The sequence below is a fragment of the Monodelphis domestica genome, chromosome 3 (genome assembly GCF_027887165.1).
Source record: "Monodelphis domestica isolate mMonDom1 chromosome 3, mMonDom1.pri, whole genome shotgun sequence".
Taxonomy (NCBI): domain Eukaryota; kingdom Metazoa; phylum Chordata; class Mammalia; order Didelphimorphia; family Didelphidae; genus Monodelphis; species Monodelphis domestica.
In genome coordinates this window covers 78,664,620-78,683,987 of record NC_077229.1, presented here as the reverse complement: position 1 = coordinate 78,683,987, position 19,368 = coordinate 78,664,620, and the positions used below count along the sequence as shown (strand labels likewise).

Below are 19,368 nucleotides of genomic sequence, written 5' to 3'. Positions count from 1 at the left end.
GTTTTTAAGGGATTCATCAGAATGAAAAAATTCTGGTCATTTTTTCTAAAGTATTTTTGTATGACATTTTAAAAGTGCAAAATAATTGTCTCTACTGCTCTCAAGTATGAGTTCTTATTCTCCCCGTGTAAAATTAAAAGATAATTGATACAGTTTGTTGTGGACTTTTTTGGTGGGAAAGGGAGAAGGTCATAGTGGGAGGGAGTAGGCAAAGCCTGTTGGCAGTTTTAATTGAGAAGAATGTCAGAGATCATTGACAATAGTTGGCATTTATATGGCCATAACTTCGCATATTATCTTCATTTGAATCCCATAACTCTGAGGTCCATATTGCAAGTAGTGTTCCCATTTTATAGACATGAAGCCAGTAGGTACATAGTTGAGAAATGTATTTTTTCAAGGAAGCTTAATTTTAAACACACAAACATAATCATTTAGCTAAGTAGTGTCCTTCAGTTGGCTAGAAACTGTTTTGACAATGGTTGTGTTTAATAGTCCAATGCCTCATTTTAGAGATGAGGAAATAGTCTAGACAGAACAGTGAGTGACTTGGCCGTGGTTACAGAGGTAGTAGCAGGCAAAACTGGTATTCAAACCCAAACCCACGAATTCCTGATCTTTTCCTACTGAACAAGCAGCTAGGTAAGCTTTTTGCTAAGGCACGTTAAATGACTGTCACCGCCATCGAGGACCTTGCATTTTATGAGGAGGCTAACACACAACAATAAATTCAAAATAATTGGCAAAGTAAGGGCACTTACAGCTGAGAGATCAGCACCAGCTTCCTTCCTGTTTGAGGAAATGTGTGAATTACACCCTGAGGGAAGCCAGAAATCCTAGGAGGCAGAGGCAAGGGAGCTGGGCAGTAGGGGCAAAGCCAGGGACCTGTGCCGGGGTACCAGGCACAGGGGACCTCGACCTGGACAGTTTGCATGTCGGAGTCATGGTCAAGTCAAGCCCAAAAGGTTGGTCTGGCTGAAGGCAGATTGGGAAAGACTGGACTTGCCACAGAAGCAAGAAGGAAGCAACTGGGGCATCTGTGCAAGGTCCACCGACTCCAAATTCAGACCTTGACCCAGGAAACACCAGACAGCCACATGCGCAGGAGTGCAGCACTAGAAGTAGTCTGGGAAGACTTTTTGGAGGAGAGGTTTTAAAATGCTCCTGTCGACATCCATATACCCTGCTCCAGAAGGGAAAGGCATTCCTCATAGCAACCTCGTAGGGCAGATGGTTCAAACACTTCTGTTACCTTTGCACAGGGTGAAGAAAGCCTGGGAGAGCCTAATTCACCTGCCGACAGTGATTTTATTGCCCGGGCAGGAATTTGGGTCTAACGAGGGTCGCTTGAAGGCAGGTAGAAACTGCCTTTTGTTAATCTTTCCACTCGTTAATAAATGCTCTGTGAATCTGTTGATTGGTGTCTCTCCATGGAACCATCCTTTATCTCTCGAGGAGGTACTCTTACGTTCCATTCCAAATTGAGTCCTCAGCTAACTGCCATAAACTGAGAGCCGGAGAAGAGGATTTGAGAGAGAGGCAGACGAAAACTCGGGAGGGATGAATAAAAGACGGGGTCCCGAACCCAATCCCAATCCCAATCCCATCTAAGGGTCTCCTTTTACAGGTAAAAGGAATTCAGTTATCGAGACACGAGCAAAATATCTGCCGAAACCCGGGATCGAACCAGGGACCTTTAGATCTTCAGTCTAACGCTCTCCCAACTGAGCTATTTCGGCTGCGTAAAACAGCAGACTCACTATCCTCATTCAGTGAAAGCCAACACTTCCGGGCTATTCCCCTAGTTTTATTTTTGGTGGGTCTAGCGGAAGAAGCTCTACAAATATTACCCCCCTTCCTCCATTAAGTCGAAAGTACTAGAAACTCAGAATAAAGACAAAGACGATTTTAGGAGATGATCTAAAGATCGGGTCCTTTCCAATTGGAATATCTCCCTACCAACTCTGACATTCTTTGTTCTAAGAGTCTTCCAACTTAGATCGTCTTGAGTTCTAAGGCCCCTAGAACTGTAACATTCCAAGTTCCAAGGGCTCTCCCAGTGCTGACAAAGTATTCTGAGGTCCTTCCTGACATCCCATGCATGTTTTCAGAGCTCTACCAGTTCTGATATCCTAGATTCAAAGATTCTCTTCTAGCTAACATGCTGTTCTAAGGGTGCCACCTCTCCAATATTCCCGGTTCTAAGGGTCCTGCCAGATGTCATTTTGGGTTCTAAGCGCCCTCCCTGTTCTATTGTCCTCTGTCCTAAGGTTCTAAGAATCTTTGAGATTCTCAGCTCTACCATTCTCAGTCCTATGCCACAAACTCTGCCACTTTATAGTCGTCGGACCTTCAGGGCAACACCCTTAGCACATCCATGACTAGGGGCTGTGGAGACAAGGTTTCTAACTCTGTCTCTGTGGCGCAATCGGTTAGCGCGTTCGGCTGTTAACCGAAAGGTTGGTGGTTCGAGCCCACCCAGGGACGTAAGAGTATTTTTCTTAGCAGGAAATATTTCTCAGAAGGCCTTAATTTACGAGCTAAGGACCGTGAGACTGACGGCTCCTTTTCGGACAGGACTAGGTTATAAGGGCTGGTAACGAAGGAACTGCGGAAGGAATCGACTCGGAATACGGGAGCTGTTTAAAGTTATCTGAACCCATTTTTCCAAATAAATTGAGCGGGCCGCATCACCTGAATTCCTACGCCTATGGGCAGTTCCATCAGCCAGCAAGTGGGGGTTCATCTGGGTCCCGCTAGGGAGGCAGAGCAGAAGGCGGCGGAACTCGGAGTCGCTGGGCTCCGGTGGCCACTCCTAGGTGCCGGACCTCTTTGGGTGGTGCACTCATTCCCCACCCCACCCCACCCCACCCTACCCCATGCCTTCCGCCCCCTTTCCACCCTCAAGGAACATATAGCCAAACACACTTCCGCCGCCCATCCCCCCCCAACCCGGAACGGTTAGAGCGGAGGACCCGGGGAGGTCGTCTGAAGGCTGTGTACAAGATGGCGGCGGCGTTGGCGGGTGAGCGGAGCGAGACCCCGGAGCTGGGGCGTCGCGGGGCGGGAGAGGCGGCAGAGACCCCCGGCTAATAGCGTTCGCCAAAGCCCGGCGGGTAACTGTAGATAGGGCCCCCAACCCCTTGCCTCGTGGGTGGGCTGAGATCAGCTCGGGGCCCTCGAGGTGGAACGCCGCGGGGGCGGACCCCAGGGGGAGCCCGCGGCGCATGCGCGCGACCCAGCCTCTGCCCTTGCTGACCAGGGATACCAGGCGACCTTGGGGCCCAAGACGGATCTTTCAGGCAGCGGTGCTCAGGCTATGCTTGTTTGCCCTACGTGGATCTGTAAATGGAGGGAGAATTGAATTATTAAGAATAGTTAACTACTGAGGGGTCAGGGCAGCTAGGTCACCCAGTGCTTGGAGCCAGGCCTGGAGATGTAGGAGGTCCTGGGTTCAAATGACTAAAGACACTTTCTAGGTGTGTGACCCTGGGCAAGTCACTTAACTCCACCACCACCCGCCTAGTCCTTACCATTCTATTGCCTTGGAACCAATACATAGTATTGATTCTAAGACGGAAGGTAAGGGTTTATGTTTTAAATTGGTAAAAGAATTAACAGTTGAAGCCTGGAGCATCTGCAGGCAAACCTCTTCGTGCTCTTAATCTCTGATCCTCCATTTACCTGTACCGGGTACTAGGCCGAAAGCACAGACTCTCCACAAGTTATCCCATATCTCTTTTCTGTTACTCCTTCCCACCTCCTACAAAGGGGCAAGTCTGAGCATAAAATTCCCTTTGCAAACTTTTGCTTGGAGAACCAGAGTTTAATCTTTTGCCATTTGGTTGTGCCTTAAATCAACAATCTTTTTTTATGATTGTTTTATATTAAGTGAATTCTAGATACAAAACAGCCTCTGCCTTCTTGAAGCTTAGATTCTAATAGTAAAGACTGTATGAAAATCAGAACACTCCAGATAAATGTAGAGTAGGAGGAGAAGAGTATTCACATTAGGGAATCAGAAAAGGCTTCCCTTAGGAGGTACCGCAGGAGCTGAACCTTGAAGAAAGTCTCTTTGCAGTTTTAGTTCTGTCCTTGTCCCCTCATAAATCTTCCATAGATCATCTATTCATGTGCTGAAGGCCTTTCTCTATGGGTTTTTTTAAACAATTTGGGCATTGATGATAATTATAATATTGTAATTAGTTTTTGCCTCACTTGCAGTAATTAAATTGGCATGCTATTAAATTTCTATTTTCCTGTGGTTTCTGCCTGCAGTTCCCCGCCTGGCCCGGTATGGATTGTTTAGTTTTCGGTGAGTTCTGTAGTTACTGATCTTTTATCCAACAGAACAGTGTAACATTTTGATGGGAATAGAGAGAAAGAATCAGGATTTTAGATATCAAAGAGAATTTAGCAATCTTGTGGTCCAACCTGTATAAGGACTTGAGGTCTGAGAGAAATTGCTTGTCCAGTATCACATTACAAATTAATGGCAGTCATCCTGGCTCCAGGAGAGATATGGAGATAAGAGGATTCAGACCATGCTGAGGGGGTGAGCAAGAAGTACTATTGGGCTAAAGCTAATGGTAGCTGGTAGCTCTAGGGGAGAAATGGGAAGTAAGACCAGAGAAAGAGGTCAGGATCAGTCTGGGCAGTGGGAAGCTGTTGAAGGTTTTTGAGCAGGACAGTGAATGTTATTAAAGCTGAGCTTTAGAAAGCCATAGGCTCAGGCCAGTTGTTTCTCCTTTTTGGACGGCCTCAGTTTCCTCACCTATATAGTGAGAGGATTAGACTAGCTGAAAGAGAGCCCTTCTACTCCTAAGTCTATGGTCCTGTGACAATCCAAAATTGAATTAGACTAGAGATGAACTGAGAGAATATTGAACTTAACCTGTTCATGTTTGCCTTGGTGGATGTAATGTTTAATTCTCTCCTGATACTTGACTATTCCTTTGAACAGACCCAGCACAGCCCTTCAGGTTCAACTGCTCCATCAGAGTTCGGTGACAGAGACAAGCAGGTAAAAGGTAGCTTCTTAGGAGAGGTCTATTAATTCTTTCTCTTTTTCTTTTCCAGGAGTTAACCTAGGAACATCACAGGTTCTCTCTCTATTGTAGTGCCCCAGGACTGTTGTGAAAGGAAGGATAAGACCCAGTGGGAGTTGGATAGGGGAAAGGAATGAAATAGATTTGCATTAAACCATTCATCTCTCCCAGTCCCCCTTTTGATCAGAATTATTAATTCACAAGTCAGCTGACTATAGTCAGTTCTCTGCCAGAGGTCCATGTTGGGATACTCCATCTGGGGTTGGAGGGCTCTCAGGATAGAGCCAAAGTTGGACCACAAACTGGGTTGAGAGCTTAGTAGGCCAAGGATGAAACAGCCAAGGATGAAACAAATGACTTTGGTCTGGTTCCCACTAGACACTAATCTACTTGCTAGTCATGCTAGCAAGATATGCTAGCTTCAAGTGTTCCCCTTTTCTGCAATGTCATTGATGTTTCTCATTTCAATTTGCTTTTCTATTCCCCTTTCTCAGTCCTGTTCCAGAGGGAAAAAAGAGTGGGGCAGTTGTCCCCAAATCCTCCTCACTCCCAAGCAGCAAGGGAGAATATGTGATCACCAAACTAGATGACCTTATCAACTGGGCCCGGCGGGTAAGTCACTACCACACCAATCTTTCTTTCTTAAAGGCCTGAATCTTCATAGACAAGGCACATGGGAACATGGAACAGGGGAATCTCCACCTAGATCACTGTGCCAGAGGGATCTGTCTTTTGCTTGTTTAACTGAGGCAAGTAGAGCAAATGACTTGACTTCTGGAAGACCAGAATTCCAGTCCTGCCTCAGATATTTACTAGCTGTGTGCTGTGGGCAAATTACTTAGAACCTCTCTTAGCTTCAGTTCTGTATCTATAAAATGAGTATAATAAAACTTATATGAGATTTCATATGCAAAACACTGTGCAAGCAAGCATGTGCCCATATTCAGCATAGAGACTATGCTTCTTTCATGGTAACAGGTGTGAGAAGCCAGCCAACCCTGTCTTTATCCAATTAATTGATGAAAATTTACCAGCAGTTTCCTGTTTCCATAGGAGACACCCTGTCATCAAACCATTAGTTTGCCTTTTGGAGTCCAGCCATTCAGACTCTTTGGATCTAACTATAACAATAGTCTAACCCACATCTCTCCATTTTACCCATAAGAAGAATATGTAAGACTTTGTCAAACAGCTACAGGATTCCTTTGATCTGTCAAACTAATAATCCTGTTCCCCCTCCTCCCCCCAAAAAAAGAAAATATTGTTCATCTTTTCTTATTGAAGCCATACTGACTCTTGTAATCATGACTTCCTTTTTTAGATGTTCACTAACATCTCTTTAATAACATGTACTAGAATTTTGCCAGGAATTGAAGTCAAGCTTTTTGTCCTGTTGTTTGAAGATTCTGTTCTCTTGCCTTTTTGGAAAATCAGGATATTGCTTCTCTCTAGTCCTATGCTATCTCTTGCAGTATCACAGATGTTGACCTGGAAGGGACCTCAGAAGCCATCTAGTTCAATTCCTCCTTTTACCAGTGAAGAAACTGACTCCAAGATGTTAAGTGACTTGCCTAAAGTCATACAGACAGCTTCAGAGGTGAAATTTGAACCCAGGCCCTTTGACTCCAGAGCCATTGTTCCTCCCATGGTACTTGTTCTCTACTGCCTGTCAGACTTGACATCATCACAGATAGCTAGATCCTCTCTCCCTCTTGCCATTCCTTTTAGGTATCCATTCTCATATCAGTCATTCTTGTTCTGTCCTTTTCAGTCTGAGAATTGGTCTTCTTTGCAGAGGAAACAAAGAAAATAAAAACCAGGTGCTTTATTCTCCTACTCTCTGTCACTGTTGATCAGGCCATCTATCCTCAGACCTCCAAAGCCATCCTTTTCTGTTTATCTGAAACTCAAGTCTATCTTTTGTCCTTCCTGAATCTCCCAGTTGCTAGTGCTCTCTCTCTCTCTCTCTCTCTCCCCCTCCCAGGGTCCCTGGGATTTAATCACTTTTATCTACTTAAACTTAGCTACTTTATATGTACTTGTCTTCCCCTCCCCATTAGAGTGTAAGGTCCTTGTGAGTGGAGATTGTTTCATTCTTTGGACTTGTGTCCCCAAGGCTCCCCACAGAGCCTGCCATATAGCAGGGCTTAGTACACGCTTGTTGGCTGACTGATTGATTAATCGATCCCTCCAAGCAACAGTCCTGTCCTTTATTTTTTCTCCTTTTCCCCAGTTCAGTTTTAAAAATAAAACTTTTTTTTTGTTCTTGGTCTCCCTTGAAAGAATCAGCTCATCTCCAAATATTATTCTTTTTTCCTCCTGATGATATTCTTACAGGACTATGCCATGATTTTTTATTCATCATTTGTTGCTTGCCTGCCTTTGTTTCTATTTTCTATATGTGACTTCCAAAAGTCCAAGTTGGGTCTTTTGGTCTTCCCCACATCGGTCTCTTTAGACAACTACCCCTTTCCTTGCTTATCAGAATTTCTACTTCATGTCTTCTGAATTTCACTTTTTTAGACTTTTCTCATCCTTTCTTGGCTGACTTTGCCTATAGCATTTAAATCCATGTAGCCTTCCCTTACCATTTCCCTGAGTCCTTTGAAGTCTGCTCTCCCCAACCTAGGGCACATGTCACCTGCTACTTTCCTTTCTTCCACATTTTAAGATGGATCAGTCACTTCCCTGCAGCATTCCCAACATTTCTACCCTAGAGCCTATTTTCTACCTTGTTGGAGACAGCCAGATCCATGATAGATGTTCTCTGCTTTGGTGCTTCCTCCTTTTGAAGGATGAAATCATCATTTGGGCAAGTTGTGAAGGTGCCCAGTAAAGAGAGGATTGCTCTAATTGAGGCTAGGAACATTAAAAGTCTCATCCCTCTTGTAGGATCTTTTTGGGTCCTGGCTAGGGTTCCAGTTCCTGAACTCCTCTGGAGGTGTTCCAATCAGGCTTCTATTTCTATCTCAATGTACTATTTTGTATATCATGCTCCCCTCCTCAAATTCTTAAATTTCTTTTTAAGAACACACCTTATTGCTAATAATGTTAACTAGCATTATACTGCAGAGCTCTAATTCATATTTGCTAACTCTAAAGTTCCTCCTAATCCTGAGATATAGGGGTTCCTCTTATACTCATACTACAAATGAGGAAACCAAAAAGAAAATAAGTTCATTGATTTGTGTATAGTAACACAAGCATCTCAGAGGCAGGATTTGAATCCCCTTCTTCCTAATTCCAAGTCCAGCCCTCCATTTCAGCCCACAACATTCAGGGTCTTAAGCCAAACCTTTGAGTTTGCTCTCTTCGAGTTAGGGTCTCATTGCCCATTCATTTCTGCCACTGAAATCCTACCCAAGCTACCCTGTATCCCCAATTCTCTTATTCCATTCCCCTTTACCTCTTGCAAAGTAGAGAATCTGAACATGAAATTCCGTTGATATACTTTTGCTCAGAGAGCCAAGGTTTAACCTTGTGCCCCGTGGCTGTACTTTGAATCTGTGGAGACCTGGCTTCTGATCTCAGATCTTCCTCCAACTTCTCATGGGAACTTGAGGAAGTTCCCTTCTAAGCCTCAGCTTCTACATCAGTAAAATGAGGGAATTGATATAAATTCTTTCTGAGATCCCTTCTAATGCTATTCTGTGAATCAGTGAATTGATAGTCCTTTCCAAAGAAAATGAGTGTTTAAAGAATAGATATGAGGACCCTTCTACCCATCTCTTTGCCAATGTGAAAATCAAGAAAGGCTATATATTGTACTTTTTAGACTTTTTCAATATGTTGATCAGTTACATTGACTTTTTTCCTCTTTTTTTTGTCTACAAAAATACCATTTGTTATATTGGATGGCTCCCTGGAAGAGATAGTATATGGGGAAACTATAGCGATATTTTAAACTTTTGAACTTTTTTTTTTTAGTGTTCAGAACAGTGACCCTGAAGACCTTCAGGAGACTCAGTTGGATTTACCAGGTTTTGTCAGTGGAAAAAGCAGGGAACTTGGAATCAGCAGACTTGGCTTCAAATTCTGACTGCTGCTTCTTATTGGCTATCTTAGTCACAGTAAAATGTTGGGCCCTTGCTCCTTTACTTATTGAAAAGAGCACACTATTTTAGATGAACTTTTGTTAAGAGATAGAATGTTTTGCTTATTCCTGAGTTAAATTTGAGAATCCAGTTAATTAAAATATTCCCATTAATTTTTGCTGACCAAGATTTTAGTTTGCATGGAATTCCAGTACCTCTTCTTCTTGGCAGAGGATCCTTCAGAAAAAGGAAATCCTGCTTTCCTCATATCTTCTATATGTGCTAGAATTATACCAGCCTAAAATGGGAAGAGAACTCCAAGGTCTAGCTCTGCTCCCTCGCTTAGGCAAGAATCCCCTCTATAGGGAACATGTGGGATCACATCATCATCTTTTTTTTTTCATTTGTTGTTTGATTGGTCATGTCTGACTGTGATAACCCCATTTGGGGTTTTCTTGGCAGAGATACTGTAGTGGTTTGCCATTTCCTTCTCCAGTTCGTTTTACAGATGGGGAAATTGAGGCAACCAGAGTTAAACGACTTACCCAGGGTCACAGAGATACAAAGTGTCTGGGACCAGATTTGAACTTGGGTCTTCCTAATTACAGACCTGCCTCTCCAACCACTGTACCACCTTTTCTTTTCAGACAGCTCTAATTCTTAGGAATTTCTTTCTTAGAATGAGGAGAAGCCTGCCCCTGTAACAGAGTATAACTGTTCCCCAGACTCCTAAGTGATCCTAAATGCAGAATATCTAATTCACTTGGAAAACAAAACATTCCCCTTTCTGTGCCTTCTTTTCCCATCTCATTAGCATGTGTCTTGTTAACTTGACTGTTCCACAAAGCAGTCACTGCCTCAGTTAAGGCTATCATTAAACTCAGCGAACTTTTTCTCTTTAGAGTTCCTTGTGGCCCATGACCTTTGGATTAGCATGCTGTGCTGTAGAGATGATGCATATGGCAGCTCCCCGATATGACATGGACAGATTTGGGGTGGTATTCCGGGCCAGCCCTCGTCAGTCAGATGTTATGATTGTAGCTGGCACTCTCACCAACAAAATGGCACCGGCTCTCCGAAAGGTAACCCTTCAGCCTCACCCCTAATGTTGAGACAGTCACAAAGAGCTGTCAGACCATGAGAGAACCCAGGTCCAGGCTTAATGGGGGTGAGAAATTTTTTGCTGAACAAAGAGCAAGTAGATTTAACCAAAGGAAGCCAACAGCTGCCTGAGGGGAGGTTTAGATGACATCCAGACCAGCTGGATATTTCTTACATTCTGTGGTCTGTCAGGAGGAAGTGGGATACATGAGAATCAAAAGGTTCCTGCAGGATTCCAAGTCATAAAAATTCAGATTCAGACAGAGCAACCTATGTTATAACTTGGGCTCCAGCACAAAATGATAAGATCAGGTTATGGGTCTGTTAGAGATATTAGAATATATGAGGCTCCTCTCCCCTAAGACATTCAGTGACCCTGCCCTCCCCTCCACCAGGCATCACCCTCTCTGATCCTTAATGGGCCAGTATTACACTAGCTCTAGGACCACCCGAAGTTCATTATGCAGGAAGATGACCTGAGATGGCTGGCTTTGTCTGTGTTCCAGGTATATGACCAGATGCCAGAGCCTCGTTATGTAGTCTCCATGGGAAGGTAAGTGAAGAGTGGATTCCCTTTCTTGCATTTTTTATGACTAGAATTTGAATCATTGATGGAACAAACCAATGCTACCATTCCAGTAGCAGCAGGGGAATCCAAAAGCTACCCATAAGCCACTGGTCCCTGCCTTGAGGATTTCCTCTTTCCGGGAATCCCAGAAACACCTACAGAATGGTATTAAAATGTGAGAGTGTGCCATGGGTTATAATGAGAGTGGGAACCTGTGTTCAAAACCAGGGCATCATCAACCCCACACCTTTGAATTTCTCTGAAACGATCACACACAAAAAAAGGCAAATTAGAAATGGTCCCTAGGGCTAGAGGTGGGATAACTGGAGGGGAGGGGGTAATAAAAGCTACATGAAATTAAGGGGATAGTCTAGGAGAATAAGAGAGACATTGTGGCATGGTAGATAGAGCATTGGATGATGTGTAATGGTAGGTCACATATGTGATATGTCAGTGATGTCAAATGGAGTGCCGGGCCCTGCCTCTACCCCCCAGACCGAGTGCTGGGCATGCCGGTTCGTGTGTACACACACGCACGCACGCACGCGCACACGCACGGAAAGGAGAAAGTGCTGCCATTGGGCTCCTGGGCAGAAAGGGGGGGTGAAGTGAGGAGTCTCCTCAGCAATTATAGAGAGGGGGAATGGATTGATCAGAGTGCTTGGCTCCCCTCTAGCTCTGCCATCTATGAGCATACACCTTAACAGCTGTGCACTCCCATTGGGCAGAAGGGGCAAGGGATATGAAAAAATATCAGGCACAGTGGAAGGGGGGAGGGGAGGAGTTTCACCTGAGTCCCTCTGCTTTTCTAGAAACAAACTGAGGTGGAGGTAGGGGAGGTGAATGCCCACAGAGAGTGCTCTGTGTGCCATCTTTGGCACCTGTGCCATGGGTTCACCATCACTATGATATGTGATGATAGAAATTAGGGTCTAGGGAAACCTGGGTTCAAATTCTGCCTTGTATACTTGACTAGCCAAGTTAACTTAATAGTAAGTCACTTAAACATCTTGGGTCCTCATTTTTGATCTGGAGAATAAGAAAAAGAATATTTGTATTACCCTTCTGGTGGGACTGTTGTGAGAAAATAGTTTTGCAAATCATCACTGATCCTCATAGATGCGGGACCTGTTGTAAAGATCCTTGTCAAGAAGCAATCTGTGCAGATAGAGAGCACATGAATGATGCTTCATATCAGATGCCAGCACATGGAGAGTAGCAGCAGTCAGGAGTCACTTCTTTTTCCATCAAGGAAGGGTTTGTGAAGAAGATTCTCCACAGTAGTAATAGACATGGAAAGAACCTGAGACATAGTTTGAAACAAAATAAGAATCTCATTTCAGAAGGAGATACTTCCAAGGGGTAATGAGTATAGAAATGCCTCAAACAAATCATTCATCTTAATGAATATCAGAAAATTCAAATAGAATAGGTAAGTGCTAAAAAATGGAGCCAAGGGGACATGGTGTCATAGATCCCAGGGCATGGGATCAGAGATCCTGGGTTTTAGTTCTGGCTTCTAACAATTAGTTGTATACATGATCTTGAGCAAATTGCTGATTCCTTGAGGTCTTGGTTTTTCCCCTGATAAAACGAAAAAGGTGGAATTGGTGGTCTCTGAGGTTCCTTCCCTCACATCCTGAGATTCTATAATTGCTGAAGGAATTCAGATCTTCCTAGGGCTCAGGCAGAGAAGCCTTTCTAAAGAAAGTTTAGTGTTGAGGTTAGACCAGGAAGACTTGTAAGTGAAGTTGAATCCTTGAAGAACTCCCAAGACAGGCAGATGAAGTCAAAATACAGGCAATCACGATCTACAAGATCATAGCATTTGATTGACCCACAATGAACTCCAGCTCCCCTTTGGAGAGATTATCACTTTTATACTCATCAGAAGAGAAAAGCCAGGGGGAAGAAACCCCCCTTGGCATCATTTTAACCTACATCTCTTTTTTTCCTGCTCCCTCCTTCTTGTCCTGGTAACTTATCTATTATGCCCAAGAAGAATTCATCATTTCCCTCTGACCTGGGTTTCAGCCAACTTCCAAAAAAACAGTTCTATATCTGTGTGGGAATTGGAGTTAGGGCTACAACCTGTTCTGGGGCTAATGAGAGGAATAATGGAATCCAATGTTGTAACTGATTTAGAAAAAATTAGATGCCAGGAGTAGCTTTTGGGAGCAGCTCTTTGAATATGTATTTTTGCTTAAACTGTTTCTCTGTTATAAGGGAAGGTCCAAGTGGGTTGGAGGAGGAGGTGGACAGAAGTATAAATTTCAGATTTATACTGCTATAAATGCAAAATGGCAATAAAAATTAAGATGCACGAAGACTGGCAAAAAGGAAATGAGCATGACAGATTAAGTGATTTTGAGGAGACCATTTACCAAAGGGTTTGGGTCCAGGACCAGGAAATACCATGGGAAAGGTCCAGTGAGACCAGAGTGTGTCATGAGGGAGCTTACTTGGCATCTGTTAGTAGGAAACTCGGGGACTGTCAGAATACTTCCAAACCACCAAGGAACATCTAGCTCTGTTGAGAATGTAAGCCCTTTGAGGACCATCCCATATCCAGTTTTTGCATTTATGCCCCTACTACATAGTCCTAAGCTAGCCATCACAGAATAGGCACTGAATAGTTGAATCTCCTGGGCTGTGGTTCAGGAAATCTCAAGAGTCTTTTTGGGCTTGAGTAGCACTGAACAGTTTTTTTCTAGTCACTCATGAAGGCTTCTTTGCCCAAGAGTGAAATTGCCTCCAAAAAGAGTTGCTTGGCTATTGGTCTATGGTGCGGGCAAAAACAGACTCAGAGTGTGAATATTGGGAAGGGTCCTAGGCTTAAAGTCGGGTCATGTGACTTATGTGACTGGTCATCATGTAACCACTCCAACCTTCAATTTTTTCACCTCTAAAATGGGGATAGGGGTGGTGATGATGATGATGATGATACTATTAAAAATAATGGGCAGTATCTATAAAATGCATTAAAGTTTATAAAACATGTTACCTGAATCAGCTCATTTGATCCTCACAAAACAACCTCAAGAAGTAGGTCATAATAGGGGAAACTGAGGTAGACAGGTAAATGTGCCCAGAGTCACAGAACTTGTAACTGTCTGAGACAGGATTTGAACTCAGTTCTTCCTGCCACTGGCCCTGGAGCCACTGAGGCACTTGGTCCATTAGATTGGTACTAACTACCCCACAATTGGAATGAGCAAAGTTGCTTTGTACACTTGAAGTGTCTTGGAATTGTGAGATAATTCTTAGTATTCTCTTTTTTTCTTAACAGTTGCGCTAATGGTGGAGGATATTACCATTACTCGTACTCTGTAGTGAGAGGATGTGACCGCATTGTGCCTGTGGACATCTACGTACCAGGTAGAGAAACCCCTCCTTAGCCACTGGATCCCAGAGTCCAACTCAGCTGTGCAGTATTTCATAGCTCACTCTGAAAGAGATCTGTAGTTGACTCCAGCTCCTCCTCAACACCCTAATTTTGCAGATGATAAAATTGAGAACCATAGAAGGGAAGTGACTTCCAAGGTCATTCAGAAAGCCAGGAGTAGAAGAGTGAGGGGTCGCTATGTGAGAATGCAGGGAATAAGTCTGAATAGATTGCAAGCTTGAGTTGGTATTTCTTGCAGATGGTATGCTCTTGAGACATTAAAACCTTCATTACTAAGTTTTGTGAGCCTCTCCATATGTCGCTCATCTTTTCTGCGCCTCAGTATGAGGAGATTGGACAGAAGGACTCCAAGTTCCCTACTAGCTCTTACTGGGGAACCAGTACCTGTTTATTGAAGAGACAAAGACATTAATTCACAATTCCAGCTGAAATGCAGAAAAGAAGCACAAAAGGCTTCAGAACTTCAGTCCCAAATTGCTGACAGAGAATCTTGGTGCTAAGACTTGGGTGCTTTCCTCAGAGCAGTCCAAAGGCCCTCAAAAGAGACTGCTTCTTTTACCCAGTTCTAATGTGTCCCATGGTCATGTGACTTTGCTGCCTGGAGCAGCACAGCAGCAACTAGAAGAGGGGGTAGCTGGATAGCTCAGTGGATTGAGAGCCAGGCCTAGAGATGGGAGCTCCTGCGTTCAAACCTGGACTCAGACACTTCCCAGCTGTGTGACCCTGGGCAAGTCACTTAACCCCCATTACCTACCCCTTACCACTCTTCTGCCTTGGAGCCAATACACAGTACTGATTCCAAGATGGAAGGTAAGTGTTTAAAAAAAAAAAGAAGCAGCAGCAGCAGCTAGAAGAAAGGGACTTTGGGACCTCACTACAATGGGAAGTGGGCAACAGGCCAATTCAGTTGATGGAATCTTCAAGAAAAGGTTCAATTAAACTCTTGAGCCATGGATCCTCAGAGTAAGAGGGGACCTCAGTGGTATTCTGGCTAGCCCATTCCTAAGTAGGAATCCCTTCAAAAAGTCTAGACCTTGATGGTCTCTCCTAGTCCCCATTGCAAAACCCTTTAGATGCCTTTATTTAGAATCCCAATGTCAGTCAGTTTCAGCTCTGAAATTCTCCCTCTAGAGGGCGACGGTCAGCCTGCAATTTTCTCCCAGAGAAAGAGATCCACGTATTATTGTCCCCCTCTTTCTTTCCCAGGGATTCCCTGGCATAGAATGTTATTAGCAGATTCTGCCACCAGATACTTGGGTCCTTCCATCACTGCTTTAGAAGCATAAGTGACCATTTAGTGACAACCAGTGTATTGATGGAGTGGAAAGAACCCTGAACCAGGTTGGCACCAGAAGACTGCCTTGTGCCCTGGTCTAGAAAATGGAGAGAAGGCCCCTCACCCATTATCTCCTAGGCCTGTTGTGAAGATTAGAATTTACAGAGGTACTTTGGTGCTGTTACCATGTGAGGACTGAGAGGCATATGGTACTGTAGGGGAATAAATAGTATCAGAGTGGCATTTACAGAGCAGAGGAACAGTCCAGAGACTGCAGCATCTGGTGACTGGAGACCTCTTCAAGCCACAGTACCCTTTGCTAGACTTGAGCCTCCCTGAGAAGTATGTAGTCTCCCTGACTTAGTCTGGACTGAGCTGTCTCCGTGTCTAGGCCCAGAAGCTTCTGAAAGTATCTAATTCAACTTGAACCTGAACAGGAATACATTCTATAGTAATTCCAGCCTTTGGGGGAATTCAGCATGTTTTCCTATAAAGAGCCAATTTCAAGTTAGAGGATTTGAAATCAGATCCAGGCTCTACTACTAATATATATGACCCATGACAAGTCACAAGCTTTCTGGGCCTCGGCTTCTTTTTTTTTTCCCTTTTTTTCCCCAACCCTTCCCTTCTGCCTTAGAATATATTCTAAGGCAAAAGAGTGGTAAGGGCTAGGCAATGGTGAACCTTTGAGATACCAGTGCCATGCACCCCTTCTTCACCCACCCACCCCACCCCTGCGTGGCCTAGGCACTATGGTGAGGTGAGGGAGTAAGCGGCTTCCATTGGGCTGCTGAGCAGAGGGGTGAGGAGGTGCAGAGGAGAGGGGGAAGGGAGCAGCTCCACCCAAGTCCCTCAGCCTTTCTTATAAGTAACTTGGGCAAAGTGATGGCATGCATGTCTACAGAGAAGTCTCTGCAAGACCTTTGCCATCACAGACCTAGGGTCACCCAGCTAGAAAGTGTTTCAGGTCAGATTTGAACCCAGGTCCTCTAGACTCCAGACTTGGTGCTCTATCCACTAAGCTACCTAAGCTGCCCCAGCCTTCCCTTCTTTAAAAGGAATGTCTCTGAGGTCCCTAACAGCTTAAATTCTATCATCTCTGAGCTTCTTTTCTCCTCACTTTCTCCCTTCTCTAGTTTGGTCTTTAGAAGTTCCCTTGGATCGTGTCCAGGCAGACAGAGGGGCCATCTTTTATTTCCCCCATGAGCCATAGCCATTCAAGCTCTGTCTATCCTGGAAGCAGCAGCAGCCTAATTTTCCCCAAGTTAATCACATGCTCAGAGCTTTGCAGTTCACCACAAGGCCTTTGATGTCAGCTGATGGGAGTTCACTGGAGCTCCTAGCTAACACGTACTGGGGGGAGATTTGGGGGAGGGAGACAGTAGCAGAGGTGTGGAAGGGAGAAAACAAACCTTAGCACCTGCTCTGGACCGGGCCCTGGGAGACAAGTGCTATTATTATTTCCATTTTGTTGTTGGGGAAACTGAGGCTGCTTCAGTAATTTGCCAGGGCGATTTGGATTCAGGTTTTTCTCACTCCAGGACATCACTATCCAAGGGTGTCATGTAGCTGCCTTTGGGAAGAGGAAGAAAGGAGAGGTGGGAACGTGGAAGCTTGGAGATCATCATGTGCAATCCTTTCACTTTGTAGATGAAGGAGACTGAGATTCAGAACCAGGAGGGACATGGCCAGGACTAGCGCACAACTGCACATACACCCACTTCTTTCTGTTTCTCGTCTCTGGACCTTTGCACTTTCTGCCACTAGTGCCTTCAGGACATTCCCTTCTCATCACTGCTTCACTTCCTACATGAAGCTTGATACCCAAAAGCCTTCCCTCCCTGACTACCCCATCTTTAGCTCCCTGATAGTTACTCTGTCGTTGTGGATCATCCGTGGACAGATAGGCCAGATAAACTGGGCATTCCAAAGTGCTCAGACAGCTCAAAGCTTGAAGAGCTACAAAACTGCCCTAAAACTTTTTCAACACGCTGCATGTGCATATGTAGCCTCCTCAAGAGCCAGGATTGTTCCATTCTTTGTCCTTGTCCAGTGCCTGGCCCTGAGCAGGCATAGAATAAAGGCTTGAGAATTGGTTCATCTCCTGTCACCTGCCCGCTGCTCTTTGTGCTTCATCCTTTCTGGCCTGGCAGCAACGTAACTCTGTGAGTGTCTGTGTCCCCTCAGGCTGCCCTCCCACAGCTGAAGCACTGCTCTACGGCATCCTGCAGCTCCAGAAGAAGATCAAACGGGAGAAGAGGCTCAGGGTCTGGTACCGGCGGTGATGGCCCCTGTCAGCAGGAAGCAGGAATGAGGCTCTTGGCGAGAAAGGGGACCCGGCCCCTGTTTATTTATGATCTTATGCCATGTGAATGTCAATAAAATGATCCGGATAATAGACACTGTTGTCTCTGCCTGGTAGTGTCTGGGGTAGTGATAGAGAGCACCCTAGGTTGGCAGGCATGGCCTGGGCTCAAATCCCTTCTTTGCCATTATCTTGGTCAGGTCACTTAATTCCATGCACAGGACCTCGGTTTTGCCATCTATAAAATGAGTGTTGGACAAAACAATTCCTAAGGCTCCAAAGAGCTCTTTAACCCACACAGTGGGTGCTAAATCCTAAGCAGAGTATAGGCTGCATGTTATTCAGGGCAAGGCCACAAGGTCTATCTCATCACTGGACCAATAACTCATCCATTTCTGGGAAGCCATTATGCAAAAGTAAGTCACTGGCCACTGGGTGAGATGGAGGAGGGCTCCTGGTGGGGCATCCTCTACTGCAAACAAGAATAGCTGGTGGATCAGCAGTGTCAGCAGTGCTCTGAGCACATGAAGGCACATGTCCTGGGAAACCCAGGATTCAGGATGCCCTACAGAAGAGGACTGCGAGTGACTGGGAGCCTTCTGATCATACGGTACCTCACATTATAAGATGCATATGGATTATATTTTGGTTAAATCATCTTTTTAAAACTCACCTTCTGATCACGCTTTGGCGCGACCCAGCTGAGTAGGCTGGGGGTCAGAAGGGAGGCCAGAGATCCTGCGAGACTTGTCGCCTAGCTGAGTATCATGACGTAGGAGCGCGTCCCTCCACTCGTTCGCTTCTTTTCCTTGGAGCTGGGAGAACGCAGGGATTGTTGCACATGCGCATTGGGGTAGTGTGGCAGAAGTCCTTGCAAGGCTTGGGGGTTACAACTGTTGGGCATTAGGTGGATAAAGGGTATCCTTTATTGTAGCCCAATTTGGGTGTGGTCTTGCCCTTTTTTTAATAAAGTTAATCTTGGCCCTCCAACCCCTATCTAATGTATACATTAAAAGAGGTTTTGAAAGTGTTATGAATAAACATCTAAGTGTTAGGTGTGTGCCAGGCTTCAAAGATACAAAGAAAGAAAAGACAAGACAGCCCTGCCCTCAAGGAGCTGAATGGCCAATGCAGGGAAAACAACATGCAGACAAGTATATACAAACCAACTACAGGCAGATGTCTGTGGAGATAACTCAGAGGTGCTAGAATTAAAGGAAATGTTGCCTTCCCAGGAAAGGCTTCCTCCAGGAGATAGTGTTGTAGGTGGGATTTTATGGAAATCAGGAAAAGGTAGGAGGTGGAAATAAGGATTCTGGAAGGGGGAGGCATTTTTCCACTCCAAGGAGCTTTAGGGAGACAGAGAAGTCAGTGAACTCGGGAGAGGATTTGCCCAGGAGTTTCAAGGCTGCCATGGTGGGCAGCATTCTGGCACTCGGGGACCGAGAGGACAGAGATGGGATGCCACAAAAAGACAACAGAGGATCCTTGAGCAAGCACTGACTACAGGAGCAGGTGCTATCTGACTATTCTAACACCTGGTGCAGGGCCGCAGATCCAGGGCAGAGGGGCTATTGTAAGGATTGACATTAGTTGTAACTGAGCACACAAGTTCCAACAAGATATATGC

The 19,368-nt window shown here is 44.9% G+C and overlaps 1 protein-coding gene and 2 non-coding genes across 5 annotated transcripts; 2 read left to right on the top strand and 1 right to left on the bottom strand.

Moving 5' to 3' along the window:
• Positions 1-1,666: 1,666 nt before the first annotated feature.
• On the bottom strand, positions 1,667-1,739 carry TRNAF-GAA (transfer RNA phenylalanine (anticodon GAA)). The gene has a single exon. It is a non-coding gene; the product is annotated as a tRNA-Phe (tRNA).
• Positions 1,740-2,413: 674 nt separating this feature from the next.
• Positions 2,414-2,487, top strand: TRNAN-GUU (transfer RNA asparagine (anticodon GUU)). The gene has a single exon. It is a non-coding gene; the product is annotated as a tRNA-Asn (tRNA).
• Positions 2,488-2,716: 229 nt separating this feature from the next.
• Positions 2,717-17,833, top strand: NDUFS7 (NADH:ubiquinone oxidoreductase core subunit S7). 3 transcript variants are annotated; one of them, XM_007489352.3, is made up of 8 exons: positions 2,717-3,025; positions 4,279-4,315; positions 4,964-5,023; positions 5,543-5,660; positions 9,985-10,164; positions 10,690-10,736; positions 14,041-14,129; positions 17,621-17,833. In XM_007489352.3, the coding sequence occupies exons 1-8, from the start codon at positions 3,007-3,009 to the stop codon at positions 17,716-17,718; spliced, it is 648 nt and encodes a 215-aa protein (XP_007489414.1). In that variant the 5' UTR covers positions 2,717-3,006; the 3' UTR covers positions 17,719-17,833. The 3 variants fall into 3 exon arrangements, with proteins under 3 accessions (XP_007489414.1, XP_056678222.1, XP_007489413.1); XM_056822244.1 differs by having other exon boundaries at positions 2,903-3,025; positions 17,084-17,833; XM_007489351.3 differs by lacking the exon at positions 2,717-3,025 and adding an exon at positions 3,166-3,344.
• The last annotated feature ends 1,535 nt before the right edge of the window (positions 17,834-19,368 follow it).

What these genes read in the sequence shown, in the direction of transcription:
- NDUFS7 (XM_007489351.3), top strand. Translation starts at nt 3,320, where the DNA reads ATGCTTGTTTGCCCTACGTGGATCT. An exon ending in TATGGATTGTTTAGTTTTCG is followed by an intron (nt 4,316 to 4,963) that starts GTGAGTTCTGTA and finishes TCCTTTGAACAG; the next exon opens with ACCCAGCACAGCCCTTCAGG. An exon ending in TATGTAGTCTCCATGGGAAG is followed by an intron (nt 10,737 to 14,040) that starts GTAAGTGAAGAG and finishes TTTTCTTAACAG; the next exon opens with TTGCGCTAATGGTGGAGGAT.